This window comes from Sardina pilchardus, chromosome 21, assembly GCF_963854185.1.
Source record: "Sardina pilchardus chromosome 21, fSarPil1.1, whole genome shotgun sequence".
Taxonomy (NCBI): domain Eukaryota; kingdom Metazoa; phylum Chordata; class Actinopteri; order Clupeiformes; family Clupeidae; genus Sardina; species Sardina pilchardus.
The window spans coordinates 8430276-8448624 of record NC_085014.1 but is presented as its reverse complement, the minus strand read 5'-3'; the positions used below and the strand labels follow the sequence as shown (position 1 = coordinate 8448624).

The 18349-nt window shown below is 39.7% G+C and overlaps 1 protein-coding gene across 1 annotated transcript in view; it reads right to left on the bottom strand.

Annotated features, from left to right (window-relative positions):
- Positions 1 to 270: 270 nt before the first annotated feature.
- Positions 271 to 18349, bottom strand: part of LOC134069484 (ATP-binding cassette sub-family C member 12-like) — a 36660-nt gene continuing 18581 nt past the window's right edge. The window contains exons 23-29 of the mRNA XM_062525448.1: positions 14755 to 14844; positions 13959 to 14148; positions 5174 to 5333; positions 4547 to 4625; positions 3450 to 3563; positions 2887 to 3051; positions 271 to 2515 (exon numbers count right to left, since the gene is read on the bottom strand). Coding sequence (XP_062381432.1) covers positions 2423 to 2515; positions 2887 to 3051; positions 3450 to 3563; positions 4547 to 4625; positions 5174 to 5333; positions 13959 to 14148; positions 14755 to 14844 — 891 coding nt within the window. The 3' untranslated portion in view covers positions 271 to 2422. The remainder of the gene's footprint in view (positions 2516 to 2886; positions 3052 to 3449; positions 3564 to 4546; positions 4626 to 5173; positions 5334 to 13958; positions 14149 to 14754; positions 14845 to 18349) is intronic.

Sequence of the window (18349 nt, the reverse complement as noted above, 5' to 3'; positions counted from 1 at the left end):
TCAATGAAACTCAATGAAACGTCATAAACGTATCGAATTTTGGTGGCCAGGTAGGCCGCGAAGCATACATCCGATGCACACTCCGTTTCGGGGAAAAGAAGGGTGGGTTTGTCGGCCGGATTCGAAGGAGCCCACGGAATGGGACAGTACTAGGCGCGCCACTATGACGCAACCGGTCTACGAATCCGGCCTTAGAACCACGCAGCCCCTGGAATGAGACACAGCTTCTGTCACCAAACTGCTTGGGGCCACACAGTAAGACAAGGCAAGGCAAGGCAAGTCAAGGCAAGTTTATTTATACAGCGCATTTCATACAGGGGCAATTCCATGTGCTTTACAAAAGCAAATAAACGCACCAAAGGGCAATATAAAAATACAATACAGACAGTAAAGATCACAGTGTTTTGCATGAAGCACATCAGTGTGCTGCTGCTGAGTCATTCAGCTGGTGCACGTGTGTTTGGTTTTGTTGCATTAATCAGATTTGTTGAAAGGATTGTTCGGTTTTGATTAGTGTTTCACTGACAGTATACTGTATGTGCATGTATGTGAGTTGTTGCATCTCCATGTGCTATGACTTATTGCGTTGTGTGTGAGTTTTGACATAATCATCCATATTCTGCAAATTATGTATAATAGTGTTGCACGGTGTACCAATAGAAAGATATCACGATGCCCTCACAGAAAAAAACAACAACAAAAACAACAAAAAAAAGAGATACGATTTCTGATGTGTTTAGAATGGATACTATATCAAAATAATGGCGTTCTTTGTCTGTGTGGACCGCTCCCACTCAGCTCTGGGGGACTAAGTGTGCAGTAAACATCAACAGTCCTCAGTTTATGGATAAAAAATCCTACCAAACTCGTACATATTTCATAATGTACAGAGAGTCTGACCACTTTCCATTGCCAAGCGTTAACTTTCTTGAATGCAGGTTGAAGTTTAAAACTATTGGATCTGCTCAGAGCCACTCTGGACCTGCCATAACTAATCGCTAACGTTTGGTTTTGACATACTGTACGTCATGCTCAAACTAGCGCACAACCTCAACATCATCGTTCTCAGCTACTCCCTCTGTTCGGTGATTGTACCTGCACACTTTTGGCCAGAGAAAATCCACGAACATACCACAGAACCAGACAATGTACTCCAGGGAAATGAAAACTGAGCGGAAGTCCAGAGGAGGGTGAAGCCAGGCTAGCACCGAGGCTCTTCAGTAAAATAAAGCCATTCAAGGGGAAGTAGGCTACGCATAGAACTTGGCTAAGCACCTCAGACATATCCCAACGAGTTCAAAGAGCGACAGGTTAACGGAAAGTTGAAGGCTATAGAAAACACCACTGCATGATCAGTGCACAGTTCATCTCAGTTACTGGCTAGGCCTATAGCCTAAGAGAACCAAGTGTGATTTATTCTAAAGTGAACCTTCCTTCATCAGTGAATTTTGACGAGACATAACGACTGTGATCATAGTGTGCTAACACGATGAAAGCCCAATGTTCATGCCAGTATACTGTAGCTTAACCATAACTTGCAAACAATCTTTTTAATATTCTGTCAGTACTGGTAATGTTTGTCATATAGACTGCAATTTGTTCAATAATTATCTCCAAGATGTAGGATAGGCTACAGGAAATGCGCTCCTTAAAGCCCACAGCACAGCACAGCACTGAAGTGTGTGGAGTCCTGACAATAACAGTGGCTTAGGCTAAATGTGGTAGCAAATAGTGTTAACTATGAATGTATAGACATAATGTATGAATGCACACACACACGTATTGCAACAGGTAATGGTGTACCTGACCTGAGTGGTTGAAACATACTTATTAAATCACGCTGGGAGCAAAGAAGACGGTGTGTGAATATCTTCTCCCCCCCATATCCCATATCCCAAAAACACCCGAGGGTAGCCTACATCAGATGGCCTAGCAGCAATTCTGCATAGCATTGAGTGATTTGCATATAGTCATTTGAACACTGACCTTGATCTAGCCTAATTTGGCTATTTAAAGGTAATGTGTTGTCATAACACAACACACAATGAAAATCAACTATAACAAAAAATATAGGACTTACACTATACAAATAATAGAGTTGATTAAAACCCAGAATTGACCTGCACACTACAAAAGTGCACAAATTCAACATCTGCATCCTCGTTTCCAGATATTTTAAGATTTCTGCGGGATATTTATGGCAGGTATTGTATTGTATTGTAATTTTGGAATTGGGACAACACTAATGTGTAAGCAATGGGCAAAATGAATATGTAAAGTACATAAAATAGAATAATTGAAAGACATTCAAAAACATTACAGGGTGCAGTCAATATGCAGATGGATCTGAAGAAGTGTGTGTGTGTCTGCGTGTGTGTGTGTGTGTGTGTGTGTGTGTGTGTGTGTGTGTGTGTGTCCTTCATCACGTGTTGACTTGGTTGGCTGCTGCCAGCAGGGAGGAGAAGAGAGAGTTTGGCCGCTGCAACAGAACCTGTGGGGGGTCCAGCTCTGCCACCTGACACAAGAGGACACGACACAGATTATGGCACGTTTATAACAAGAGGACAGCAATGTTTACAACTGAGCTCAATACCCAGAATTTTGCACGACAGAAGGTTAAAAAAAATGTGGTGTACATGTGTGTATGTGTACCTGTGTGTGTGTGTGTGTGTGTGTCTGTGTCAGTTGTCCATGATGAGAACGCAGTCGGGACATGTTGTAGGACATGTTGATGTAGTGGGCTATAGTGAGTGAGGATGGTGCAGTGTGTGTTACTGTATATATGTGTGTGTGTGTGTGTGTGTGTGTGTGTGTGTGTGTGTGTGTGCGTGTGTGTGTGTGTGTGCGTGTTTGTGTTTGTGTGTGTGTGCGTTTGTGTGTGTGTACCTGTCCATTGTCCATGACGAGGATGCGGTCACTCTGCAGGACGGTGTTGATGCGGTGGGCGATGGTCAGGACAGTGCAGTCCCTGAAGGCCTCCCGGATGGTCTGCTGCACCAGAGAGTCCGTCTCTGAGTCAATAGAGGCTGTGGCCTCATCCAGCAAGATGATCTGAGGAGGAAAACACTGTCAGTGAGTGTATGTGTGTGTGTGTGTGTGTGTGTGTGTGTGTGTGTGTGTGTGTGTGTGAGTATGTATGTGAATGAGTGTGCGTGTGTGTGTGAGAGAGTGAGAGAGTGTGTGTGTGTGTGTGTGTGTGTGTGTGTGTGTGTGTGTGAGTATGTTTGTGAAAGAGTGTGCTTATGTATGTGTGAGAGAGTGTGTGTGTGTGTGTGTGATGAGTATGCGTGTGAGTGGGTTCTTTTTCTAGAATTCCTCAGCAGTACTCTGGCCATACACAGCAGCTGTCTCCCCCCAGTGTGTGAGTGTGTGTGTGTGTGTGTGTGTGTGTGTGTGTGTGTGTGTGTGTGTGTGTGTGTGTGTGTGTGTGTGTGTGTGTGTGTTCTTACTCTAGAGTTCCTCAGCAGTGCTCTGGCCATACACAGCAGCTGTCTCTCCCCCACTGAGAAGTTTTCTCCATTTTCCACCACTGGAGCCCCTAGACCCTCAGGGAGCTTTGAGATCTGTCATACACACACACACACACACACACACACACACACACACACACACACACACACACACACACACATAAACAGACACACCCTCAGGGAGCTGTGTAATCTGACACAGACATGCAGACACTTCTGACCTCATCATCATTATAACCAGCATGTAGTCATGCACCAAGGGAAGTACTCTGGGCATCAGCCATCTTGACCACTCCAACAAGGGTCTGTTCTGTGGCTTTTTGTCTCTGTACATGCTCCCACTGTTATATATAGGTCATCTCATACGGTTATGCTCAATATATGCACCCTCGAAACATCTCTCTATAGCAGGGGTCGGGAAATGTTTTGCATGGAGAGCCACTTTTACCTAAATATCTTTTTTGAAATTCAGAAGAGCAGCATAAAAGCCGGTTACTTGAAATTGTTTGGATAGTTAACAGTTACTTTCATTCAACAGAGTTTTTTTTTTTTTTTTTTTAATGTTTTCTACAAGTTTTAAAATGAATGGGCAAGTAACTTGAAATGTGAATTGTCATGACAGAAGTTTAGATCTTCAGGCTTCTCATGCAGGCTAAACACCACCCCCTTTTTCCCCAGTGTCCTTGGTATGCAACGTAACATCAGAGTTAACAACACAACACTACATTATCTGACATGTCATTAGCCAAATTGAACAGGCCTGCCAGCTAATAGCTGCTGCTGATGGGCTTGTAGTCTGGCTCATATTCAGTGAGGTGAAGCTTCATGCAAGCATTGAGGCTTTCGTCATTTAAACGTGAGTGTAGGTTTGTCTTTATGCTTTTCATATGTGAGATTCTTATATGCGTGAGTGGAACCGAACACTTTTCTTTTTGCTTTTGGAGAATATAGCTGTATGAATCTAGAATGTATAAAATCCATAAACACTGTTTTTACTCGTAAACTCAATATGTGACTCAATAGAGCTGTGAACCCATCTTTGATGACATTTCATCATCACCAGCAGAGAGACGTACTGTGGGCTTCATGTAGGTCCTCTCCACCGCATGCCAGATCTCCTCATCGCTGTACTTATCAAACGGGTCTAGGTTATGCCTGCAACATACACACACACACACACACACACACACACACACACAATTTAGAGGGCTGATGTCAAAAACATGATTCAGAAAATCTCATTCTTACCACATTACTCCAATTCAGTAAGTCACAGAATTGACACTTGGAGTGTTAAAGCACTACTGCTTGTTCATAAATCAGTAAATGGAGCAGGACATAAATATGTATCAGACATGCTTCAGCACACAGCTTCAGCTTCATGCTTCAGCTTGAGTACACACCTTGTCCTCCCCTCAGGGCTCAGGAGGAGAAACACCTGTTAGTAAAACCTGCTGTTAGAACTAAACATGGAGAAGCAGCTTTTAACAGCTTTTTCAGCTCAGCTCTGAAACCAACTTTCAGATGACATTCAAAATGCCCCAACTGTAGCCGCACACACACACACACACACACACACACACACACACACACACACACGCAACAAATTGATCTGTTAGTTATCCTCTTCATCTCTCTTGTCCTGTTTGTGGTTCACACTATCTATGTGTGTGTATGTGTGTGTGTGTGTGAAGGTGCCCTACCTGACTGTTCCTATGAAGAGCACTGGGTCCTGTGGGATGACGGACAGCTGACTCCTGAGGTCCTGCAGGCCGATGGAACTGGTGTTCACATCATCTATCAGCACAGTGCCCCCTGCTGGCTCAGACAGGCGGAACAATGCCACGCCCAGAGACGACTTACCTACAAGCAAAAACGCACACGCACACACACACACACACACACACACACACACAAACACACACACACACACACACACACACACACACACACACACACACACACATTCTGTTTGTAGATAATATAGCAGATATAATTGTATCTTTCATTATTTCATACTGTTCATAGACGTACTGTACTTAGCTGTTATAATAATTGTTTTCCTGATGTCTTTACACTTAATTATAGTGCATGAAAATGCACTATACTGTTCTTCCAAAGTATTCTTATTACAGTGCATGAAAATGCACTGTACTGTTCTTCCTAGGCTTCTTATTACAGTGCATGAAAGTGCACTGTACTGTTCTTCCTAGTCTTCAACTTCTTCATCTTCTTCTTATTATTACAGTGCATGAAAATGCACTGTACTGTTATCCCTAGGCTTCTTCTTCATCTTCTTCTACTACTTCTTATTATTATAGTGCATGAAAATGCACTATACTGTTATTCCAAGTCTTCTTATTAAACTTCTTCTTCTAACGCAGCCAATTCAGCTTCAACCGTTTAACGTAGAAACTTCATTCAAACGTTGTTGCGTAGGTCTTGCTTATGCCATGCCTGCTTTGTATTTTTCAACTTTGTAACTTTTATACTTTTTAAACTATTAGTTAAAAACTATTACAATTTCCCCCATAGACTTAACATTGCTCATTATGACATCACGGCAGCAATTAGAATCTTAGGCCAGGTGGCCGGCCACCTGGGCACCAACTGTCAGTTTCTCTGGCTTTAAGCATACAGTCTCTCAGAAGACTACATATCCTGTTAACTGTTTCCTCTGTCCACAACTGTTTCAAAATAAAAGTCCTCACTGCAATAATACACTATTAAATCATTTAACCATTGAAACTACTCAACTATTGAACTGTTCAACCATTCCAACTGTCAGTTATCATCCACTATGCCTCCAGTCAACTACATGAAACCTCCATGTACCTAGCAACCAACATAGCAACCATTCAAATTAAGCGTTTATGACCGTTTCCATAGCAACCAACATGATTTTACTGCAGTAACTTCTTGTTTCCTGATAGTGGCCACCATGGATACCCTAGCAACAAATGTTTCAAAATAAAAGTCCTCACTAGCAAGTTAGCTAGTTAGCATTGTTAGCATAGTTAGCATTGTTAGCATAGTTAACATTTTTAGCATAGTTAGCATTTTTAGCATAACTGCAAAAAAATCATCAACTAAGTTAGCTAATCAACCTAGTTAGCATTGTTAGCAAATTTAGCATTGTTAGCATAGTTAGCATTTTTAGCATTGCTGCTAGAAATCATTGGTTAAGTTAGCTAATCAACCTGGTTAGCATTGCTAGCATAATTAACATTTTTAGCATAACTGCTAGAAATCATTAGCTAAGTTAGCTAATCAACATTTTAACATGAATAGAAATCATTAGTTAAGTTAGAACTGGAATGTTTCATCTTGAAACAGTCTACCTTCACACTATCAACTCTCTGTAAACTATGCAACCACCATGTTTACCCTAGCTACACCTTAGTAACCATATCTACATTATCTATCTATTTCTGCATTTTCATGCACTGGTAATTCCTTGGAATTGCATTTCTAGTTCTTCTTCTAACGCACGCAATTCAGCTTGAACCGTTTAACTTAGAAACTTCATTCAAACTGTGTTACGAAGGTCTTGCTTAGGACATCAGCGCAATGTATTTTTTAACTTTGTAACTTTTATACTTTTTAAACTATAAATTAAAAACTATTAACAATTTCCCCATAGACTTAACATTGCTCATTATGACATCACGGCAGCAATTAGAATGTTACCCCAGCTGGTCAGCCACCTGGGCACCAACTGTCAGTTTCTCTCAGGCTCCTCTCTGAAGACTACATATTCTGTTCCCCTGTATCCTCTGCGCACAACAATATCAAAATAAGTCCTCCTAATTCCATCCAACTTTATATCCATTCATCTTCTTCAAACCATTCACTCATCCACCCATTCTAAACAGTCTGCCTATCAACAACATCAATTAGACGCTCTACATTGAACTTTTAAACAATCTACTCTGTCTCAGGCTGGCTCTCTTAAGACTAGCCAGTTAAATTGATTACACCTGTATCTGTATCCACTACTCTCAGTAGAGAGCTGTGTCTCTCCATTCTACAAGAATATAAGGCACATTCCATCTAACATTCTATCCATTCATCTTCTTCAGACCATTCACTCATCCACCCATTAAACTGTCTATCAACATCTATTAAACAATCTGTCTATCAACATCCATTAAACTCTCTGTCTATCAACATTAATTAGACTATCTACATTCAACTTTTAAATTATTTACTCTGTCTCAGGCTTTAAGAGTAGCCTACTCTGGCTCTCTTAAGACTAGCCAGTTAAATTGATTACACCTGTGTCAATTACTCTAAGAGAGCTGTATCAGTGTCTCTCTTAACAAGAATATAAGGCACATTCCATCCAACCTTCTATCCATTCATCTTCTTCAGACCATTCACTCATCCACCCATTAAACTGTCAATCAATATCTATTAAACAATCTGCCTATCAACATCCATTAAACATTCTGTCTATCAACATTAATTAGACTATCTACATACAACTTTTAAAGTATTTACTGTGGGTCCCTCTCAAGCAGCGTTTATATGTCCTCCCTCGCTCCTCGATCCTCAATGATCTACATAAAGAAAGATAGAAGAAGGGCTAGACTATCCCATTGTTGCCGCTCCATCATTCTTTATGTAGATCAGTGAGGAGCGAGAGAGGACGCGTAAACGCTATGAGAGGCACCTTCTGTCTCAGGCTTTAAGCATACAATCTCATTAAGACTACAGATCCTGTTTCACTACTTCCTCTGTCCACAACTGTTTCAAAATAAAGGTCCTCACTGCAATAATACACTATTAAATCATTTAACCATTGAAACTACTCAACTATTGAACTGTTCAACCATTCCAACTGTCAGTTATCATCCACTATGCCTCCAGTCAACTACATGAAACCTCCATGTACCTAGCAACCAACATAGCAACCATTAAAATGAAGTGTTTATGACTGTTTCCATAGCAACCAACATAATTTTACTGCAGTAACTTCTTGTTTCCTGATAGTGGCCACCATGGATACCCTAGCAACAAATGTTTCAAAATAAAAGTCCTCACTAGCAAGTTAGCTAGTTAGCATGGTTAGCATAGCTAGCATTTTTAGCATAACTGCAAAAAATCATCAACTAAGTTAGCTAATCAACCTGGTTAGCATTGTTAGCAAATTTAGCATTGTTAGCATAGTTAGCATTTTTAGCATTACTGCTAGAAATCATCGGTTAAGTTAGCTAATCAACATTTTAACATGAATAAAAATCATTAGTTAAGTTAGAACTGGAATGTTTAATCTTTAAACTGTCTACCTTCACACTATCAACTCTCTGTAAACTATGCAACCACCATGTTTACCCTAGCTACACCTTAGTAACCATATCTACATGATCTATCTATTTTTGCATTTTCATGCACTGGTAATTCCTTGGAATTGCATTTCTAGTTCTTCTTCTAACGCACGCAATTCAGCTTGAACCGTTTAACGTAGAAACTTCATTCAAACTGTGTTACGTAGATCTTACTTACGCGATGTGGGCAATGTATATATCAACTTTGTAACTTTTATACTTTTTAAACTATTAGTTAAAAACTATTACAATTTCCCCCATAGACTTAACATTGCTCTTTATGACATCACGGCAGCAATTAGAATCTTACGCCAGGTGGCCGGCCACCTGGGCACCAACTGTCATTTTCTCAGGCTTTAAGCATACAATCTCTCTGAAGACTACATATCCTGTAAACTGTTTCCTCTGTCCACAACTGTTTCAAAATAAAAGTCCTCACTGTAATAATACACTATTAAATCATTTAACCATTGAAACTACTCAACTATTGAACTGTTCAACCATTCCAACTGTCAGTTATCATCCACTATGCCTCCAGTCAACTACATGAAACCTCCATGTACCTAGCAACCAACATAGCAACCATTAAAATTAAGTGTTTATGACCGTTTCCATAGCAACCATCATGATTATACTGCAGTAACTTCTTGTTTCCTGATAGTGGCCACCATGGATACCCTAGCAACAAATGTTTCAAAATAAAAGTCCTCACTAGCAAGTTAGCTAGTTAGCATAGTTAGCATTGTTAGCATTTTTAGCATAACTGTAAAAAAATATCAACTAAGTTAGCTAATCCACCTGGTTAGCATTGTTGGCAAATTTAGCATTGTTAGCATAGTTAGCATTTTTAACATTACTGCTAGAAATCATCACTTAAGTTAGCAAATTTAGCATTGTTAGCATAGTTAGCATTTTTAACATTACTGCTACAAATCATCGGTTAAGTTAGCTAATCAGCCTGGTTAGCATTGTTAATAAAGTTAGCATTGCTAGTATAATTAGCATTTTTAACATAACTGCTAGAAATCATTAGCTAAGTTAGCTAATCAACATTTTAACATGAATAAAAATCATTAGTTAAGTTAGAACTGGAATGTTTCATCTTTAAACAGTCTACCTTCACACTATCAACTCTCTGTAAACTATGCAACCCACCATGTTTACCCTAGCTACACCTTAGTAACCATATCTACATTATCTATCTATTTTTGCATTTTCATGCACTGGTAATTCCTTGGAATTGCATTTCTAGTTCTTCTTCTAACGCACGCAATTCAGCTTCAACCGCTTAACGTAGAAACTTCATTCAACTTTTGTCCCGTAGGTCTTACTTACGCGATGTGGGCAATGTATTTTTCAACTTTGTAACTTTTATACTTTTTAAACTATTAGTTAAAAACTATTACAATTTCCCCCAATAGACTTAACATTGCTCATTATGACATCACGGCAGCAATTAGAATCTTACGCCAGGTGGCCAGTCCAGGTGCAGCAGCTCTCTCTTTCTCTCAGGCTCTTGAGACTACATTTTCTGTTCCCTGTATCAACTGTATCAACATAAGTCTTCCTAATTCCATCCAACTTTCTATCCATTCATCTTCTTCAAACCATTCACTCATCCACCCATTCTAAACAGTCTGCCTATCAACATCAATTAGACGATCTACATTCAACTTTTAAACAATCTACTCTGTCTCAGGCTTACACTCTGGCTCTCTTAAGACTAGCCAGTTAAATTGATTACACCTGTATCTGTATCCACTACTCTCAGTAGAGAGCTGTGTCTCTCCACTCTACAAGAATATAAGGCAAATTCAATCCAACTTTCTATCCATTCATCTTCTTCAGACCATTCACTCATCCACCCATTAAACTGTCTATCAACATCTATTAAACAATCTGTCTATCAACATCCATTAAACTCTCTGTCTATCAACATTAACTAGACTATCTACATTCAACTTTTAAATGATTTACTCTGTCTCAGGCTTCAAGCACACTCTGGTTCTCTTAAGACTAGCCAGTTAAATTGATTACACCTGTATCAACTACTCTCAGAGAGCTGTATCAGTGTCTCTCTTAACAAGAATATAAGGCACATTCCATCCAACCTTCTATCCATTCATCTTCTTCAGACCATTCACTCATCCACCCATTAAACTGTCAATCAATATCTATTAAACAATCTGCCTATCAACATCCATGAAACATTCTGTCTATCAACATTAATTAGACTATCTACATACAACTTTTAAAGTATTTACTGTGGGTCCCTCTCAAGCAGCGTTTATATGTCCTCCCTCGCTCCTCGATCCTCAATGATCTACATAAAGAAAGATAGAAGAAGGGCTAGACTATCCCATTGTTGCCGCTCCATCATTCTTTATGTAGATCAGTGAGGAGCGAGAGAGGACGCGTAAACGCTATATGAGAGGCACCTTCTGTCTCAGGCTTTAAGCATACAATCTCATTAAGACTACAGATCCTGTTTCACTACTTCCTCTGTCCACAACTGTTTCAAAATAAAGGTCCTCACTGCAATAATACACTATTAAATCATTTAACCACTGAAACTACTCAACTATTGAACTGTTCAACCATTCCAACTGTCAGTTATCATCCACTATGCCTCCAGTCAACTACATGAAACCTCCATGTACCTAGCAACCAACATAGCCACCATTAAAATTAAGTGTTTATGACCGTTTCCATAGCAACCAACATGATTATACTGCAGTAACTTCTTGTTTCCTGATAGTGGCCACCATGGATACCCTAGCAACAAATGTTTCAAAATAAAAGTCCTCACTAGCAAGTTAGCTAGTTAGCATTGTTAGCATAGTTAGCATTTTTAGCATAACTGCAAAAAATCATCAACTAAGTTAGCTAATCAACCTGGTTAGCATTGTTAGCAAATTTAGCATTGTTAGCATAGTTGGCATTTTTAGCATTACTGCTAGAAATCATCGGTTAAGTTAGCTAATCAACCTGGTTAGCATTGTTAGTAAAGTTAGCATTGCTAGCATAATAAACATTTTTAGCGTAACTGCTAGAAATCATTAGCTAATTTAGCTAATCAACATTTTAACATGAATAGAAATCATTAGTTAAGTTAGAACTGGAACGTTTCATCTTTAAACTGTCTACCTTCACACTATCAACTCTCTGTAAACTATGCAACCACCATGTTTACCCTAGCTACACCTTAGTAACCATATCTACATTATCTATCTATTTTTGCATTTTCATGCACTGGTAATTCCTTGGAATTGCATTTCTAGTTCTTCTTCTAACGTACGCAATTCAGCTTGAACCGTTTAACGTAGAAACTTCATTCAAACGTTGTTGCGTAGGTCTTGCTTATGCCATGTCTGCTTTGTATTTTTCAACTTTTTAACTTTTATACTTTTTAAACTATGAATTAAAAAACGATTTCCCCATAGATTTAACATTGAGCTATTTCCCCATAGACTTAACATTGCTCATTATGACATCACGGCAGCAATTAGAATGTTACGCCAGGTGGCCAGTCCAGGTGCAGCAGCTCTCTCTCTCTCTCAGGCACACTGGCTCTCTTGAGACTACATTTTCTGTTCCCCTGTATCAACTGTATCAACATAAGTCTTCCTAATTCCATCCAACTTTCTATCCATTCATCTTCTTCAAACCATTCACTCATCCACCCATTCTAAACAGTCTGCCTATCAACATCAATTAGACGATCTACATTCAACTTTTAAACAATCTACTCTGTCTCAGGCTTTAAGAGCACACCCTGGCTCTCTTAAGACTAGCCAGTTAAATTGATTACACCTGAATCTGTATCCACTACTCTCAGTAGAGAGCTGTGTCTCTCCATTCTACAAGAATATAAGGCACATTCCATCCAACTTTCTATCCATTCATCTTCTTCAGACCATTCACTCATCCACCCATTAAACTGTCTATCAACATCCATTAAACTCTCTGTCTATCAACATTAATTAGACTACATTCAACTTTTAAATTATTTACTCTGTCTCAGGCTTCAAGCATATACACTCTGGCTCTCTTAAGACTAGCCAGTTAAATTGATTACACCTGTATCAACTGTCAGTTTCTCTGGCTATAAGCATACAATCTCTCTGAAGACTACACATATCCTGTTAAACTGTTTCCTCTGTCCACAACTGTTTCAAAATAAAAGTCCTCACTGCAATAATACACTATTAAATCATTTAACCATTGAAACTACTCAACTATTGAACTGTTCAACCATTCCAACTGTCAGTTATCATCCACTATGCCTCCAGTCAACTACATGAAACCTCCATGTACCTAACAACCAACATAGCAACCATTAAAATTAAGTGTTTATGACCGTTTCCATAGCAACCAACATGATTATACTGCAGTAACTTCTTGTTTCCTGATAGTGGCCACCATGGATACCCTAGCAACAAATGTTTCAAAATAAAAGTCCTCACTAGCAAGTTAGCTAGTTAGCATGGTTAGCATAGTTAGCATTGTTAGCATAGTTAGCATTTTTAGCATAACTGCAAAAAATCATCAACTAAGTTAGCTAATCAACCTGGTTAGCATTGTTAGCAAATTTAGCATTGTTAGCATAGTTAGCATTTTTAGCATTGCTGCTAGAAATCATCGATTAAGTTAGCTAATCAACCTGGTTAGCATTGTTAGTAAAGTTAGCATTGCTAGCATAATTAGCATTTTTAGCGTAACTGCTAGAAATCATTAGCTAAGTTAGCTAATCAAAATTTTAACATGAATAGAAATGATTAGTTAAGTTAGAACTGGAATGTTTCATCTTTAAACTGTCTACCTTCACACTATCAACTCTCTGTAAACTATGCAACCACCATGTTTACCCTAGCTACACCTTAGTAACCATATCTATATTATCTATCTATTTTTGCATTTTCATGCACTGGTAATTCCTTGGAATTGCATTTCTAGTTTAATCTGCAGAGTCTACAGATATCTAGTTATATCGGGTGAATTACTGTGATTATTATTACAGCTGCCCAAGGATATGGGTAGATGGTGCAGTCATTGTTAATATGTGGTTGACCATTTGTGAAAGTTTGTAAAAGTTTGAGAGACAGAGAAAGAGAGTGTGTGTGGTGTGTGAGTGTTTTAAATGTTAGTTAAGTTGTACCAGATCCAGTCCTTCCCACAATGCCGAGCTTCTCTTTGGGCTTGATGGTGAGGTGTAGACTATTGAGCACGATGGGCGTGTTGTCACGGTAACGCATGCTGTAGTCCTTGAAGGTGATGGAACCTTGTTGGGGCCAACCTTCCGGAATATGAACCCCCTTCACCAGTCGAGGAGCTTCAGATACACAACCCTACACAAACACAGGGGGTCGAAATTGAGTTTTGCCCTACCAGCAAAAGTGGCTAGTAGATAAAATTACTGGCCAAATCTAAACAATGCTTTCCATAACTAGAGTATTTTGAAGGCAGCGTTAGCTTGGTATCATTAGCCTATAATGGGCTGTGTGCACAAGCTCACTGAAGTCATCACACCAGTCTCCTATTCGCTGACATTGCTGACAACGAGCGCCTGATAAGCAGCCGTTTCCCACACATCAGAGTGGCACACGACACTACCTGCCATAATTCAGCCGCCAGTACAGAAATATACTCGCTATTCGTGCTTGGCGCGTGCTAATTTCGAGCCCTGCACACACATACACACGAAGACACACACACAAAAACACACACATGCACATTAAACTCTGGAGCTTCTTTACACTGACCAGAGAGAGATCTTAGTACACTAAGGTCAATGGGAGCCATGGTATTTCAACAATAAGTTGTGTGGGTATGATCCTTTTGAGGCTAATAATGTAATGTGTTAGTGTTTCAACTCATGCAGCTGCCACTTCCTACATGGCAGACATCAGCATGCCTGACTAAAACGAGAGCAGAGAAGAAGAGGAGAGGCATACCGTGATGTACTCCAGCTGCCTCTCGGCGGAGGTGAATCTGGCCTCTACTTCTGAAGACAGCGTCACCATATAGAACAGCAGTACGGTGAGCTGCAGGGGACAAATGGAGCGCTAAGGCAAAGTGGCACTGACCTCCCACCCCTTTTAGTTACCGTGACAATGTCTGACAAATTACAGAATTTTCACATCTTGGTGTGAATAACACCACAATTACAGTAGCCTACATTGCCAGAGAAAATCATTGATTTACGCACATTTATCACATTGATCTAGGAGCTATTGAAGATGCACAGAAGAGGAGAAGACAACATGTATATATAAATCAAACGGCAAGCTAGTCTGTGCTGTTTATTAACTCTTGAGATGTACATTGCTCTGGTTTACACTTCCATGCACGGCGGGGTTTAAATTAGATTAGATTAATTTTTGCTGTAGTAGGCTAGTCCAGACTTTGCCTAATATGGTATACTATAACCCAATGGAAATGCAGATACTTATGACTCCAGGCCAACAGGGGGAGCTGGAGAGCCCTGCTGGCTCAGCCTCTCGCAGCCAGTCTTTGGATGCTAACGGCTGCGTAGACTTTGGCGCTATTGTATGCTTACTGAGCTCAATGCAAATCAAACAGGCTAATAGGCCTACTGGAAAAAGCACCATGCCAATCTCTAGCTATGGTGAAGGGTATGTGATGATGTGGGGCTATTTTAATTCCAACGGCCAAAGGAACTTTATCAGGATGCATAATATCCTGGATTAGGGTTGTTAATGAATAATCGAATATCGAATAATGTTCGTTAAGAATTTATTCGACTAAAAGTAATGCCTAATAAATATTCGTTCTAGTCTCGCGCAATATGAGAACAGCAACATTTTCCGGTATTTTGCACGCATGACAAAACCAAGCAGAGATGAAGCGAGCGAGCGAGGAGAAGTGCAGACCTCTGCTTTATTTAGGGGCTCATGGGAATGGGGTACCTAGTAAAACGTAAGCAGGAAGTGTTGTGGTTAGAACGTGAAGTGCGGGAGTTAGAGAAGTGTGTGTTATGTTAATGAATGCGGGAGAAATGTTTTGTGAAGCATCTCCATGTTAAACGAAAAGAAGCCTATTAAACTGGTATTCCTCCTTCGTTTAATCACCAATATACTAGTAGGATAGCCCGTGTTTGAACGATTACCTCGCGAGCTGCCGGCAAGTGAAGTTAAAAGTGATAAGATAACGAGCCGACTGGCAAGGTAACAAAATGTTCATACGACCATAAACGAAACCAGCACCGGAGATGACCAGTGGGCGTTGCAATCGCTAGCCTACATGTTCAAATAGGACCTACGTCGGATGGCATAATGCTATGTAAAATAAAGTTTACAACTTGTTGTAAACAACTTATTTCTTGATAAAGGTATTTTTTAAATATCATCATTAATATCAATTGTGTGCGTGTTGGACATGTGGGAGTGATGAGTGGGGGCAAATGTTTACACGGCTCTGAATGCCATGTGACGTCATGATTTAGCAAATAATCGATTAATTGTTTAATAACGTTATGATTAGTCGAACATGAAAATTCATCTAAAGTCCCAACCCTATCCTGGATCCATGAAATAGCTGGCCTTTAAAAATAAAAAGTGGCGCTCGACCTTAATACAGCCCGCAGTAGTGCATAGCTGGAAAAGTGCTGAAGCCAGTGACAGAATGCAGTCCCTACATCGCACGTAAACAACAGATTTAGAAGAGTTAGGAAGAACTCCAGCAGGCTGAAATGCGCAGTTATGCGTTTTTTCCCCTTGCGCACCCTTGCGCACCCTTACGCACATGGGAGAATTCCCTCCTAAATGCCTATACGCTGTGCTACTTCCACATAGATTTTCAAGTGACTAAATGTCAATCATTTTGCAGTGTCACTCATTTCCCCCACATGCAGAACATTTTGAAACATAACCCCTTCAATGATGAGTATATATAGCAGCTTCGAATAATGTAAAAGGTCGCACCTGTTAATCTAACCCCAACATGACATTTGCTAAGGGTACACCATGTCAATCTTATCAGCTAAGCAACACTGTTAGAGCCACGTTCTTCCTGTAGTCTGTAGGCAAGGCAGGGTAAATCACTGTAAATAACCCCTGATGACATTTAAATGATCTGATTACATATCATATTCTTTGTTTAGTATTATCATGTAATATTAATTTAAATATTACTTTTAAGAATGAAGAGACCTTCTGCTGTTACGTAGAAAGGGGGACGCATAATAAAATACTATAATATACTTTATTATACGGCTCTTCAAAATGCAAGTAGAGTGCTCGACTGACTTGAATGGGATTTCCCAAAGTTCTACTGGTCATTATTTTCTGACAGAGGACCTTTGAAAAAAATAATGACCGCTGTCAATGGCAACAGAGTTTGTGCTTCTAATTCAGAGGGGGATTTCACAAAACCTAGACAAGGGATTAAGCCGGGATTTTTTGGTTATCCTGGATGAATTTACCCTTGACTTGGTTTCACAAAAGAGATGCTACATAAATTGCCATGGGAATTTATTCTCTGAAGATAGCCTGGTACCGACCAGGCTAACAGCCAAGCTACGTTAAATCTAATGATAATTGCATTATCTGATTGGTTCAGCTAGCTGTCATTCAATTTTTAAAGAGCTGTATTCCATTTATATACTATTTGCTACTTGCATTTACTCGCAAAACACAACAGAATGTCTTCCCAATATTGGATATCATTTCAATTATGGTGGCCTTATAATTAAAAACATACTTGCGGTGGCAAGCACTTTCTTAATGACGTTGCATGCCGAGACAAGGAAGCTCTCACGTGTGGGTGCATACGTAAATTTGCATTCAGTTGGTCTGCCACACCTACTCCCGCTATGTTACAAAAATAGTCATGTCATGATTCCCCACTCAGAAAAGTGAAACTTTACTTCGTTGTTAGTCTATATCAAAACCGGATGTTCACTTTGTGTGAATGACGCTATTTTTTGCGTCTTTTTTATTCCAACCCTGAGTTATTTGGGGGAGAAACGAGAATGCGCACTATCCTGAATAACTTACATTTATCTTGGATGTCTTAATTCTGGTCTTGTGAAATATCACTCTGCTTCGGTGCAAGTGAAAGACAGCTAGTAAGGCGTTGCCAGGCGACATCTGAAACAGTGAAGTTCTATCTGTGTAGCGAACTATAACGGAAGCCACGAAACAGTAGCTACGTCATTGCTAAAGACACATTGTGGTAAGTTTCTTTACATTTCTATATAATGTTTCTATACATTATCCCTTACATAATAAAACTAAAGCATCTATTTTGCCCTGTCGGTACTTATTTTCCCGATAATGACCAACGTTCTATACATTATCCCTTATATAATAAAACTAAAGCATCTGTGTGTGCAATATAATAAAACACAACTGGGGCATCTCTGTGTGTTTGTGCACTATAATAATGTTCAGTTCACCTGTATGGTGATGGTGTATATCTCACCTCTATGGTGTAGGAGAGGGCCAGGCCCTTCATGGAGGGGCTGATGGTGCAGTGATGGTGTAGTGATGGTGTAGTGATGGTGTGTATCTCACCTCTATGGTGCAG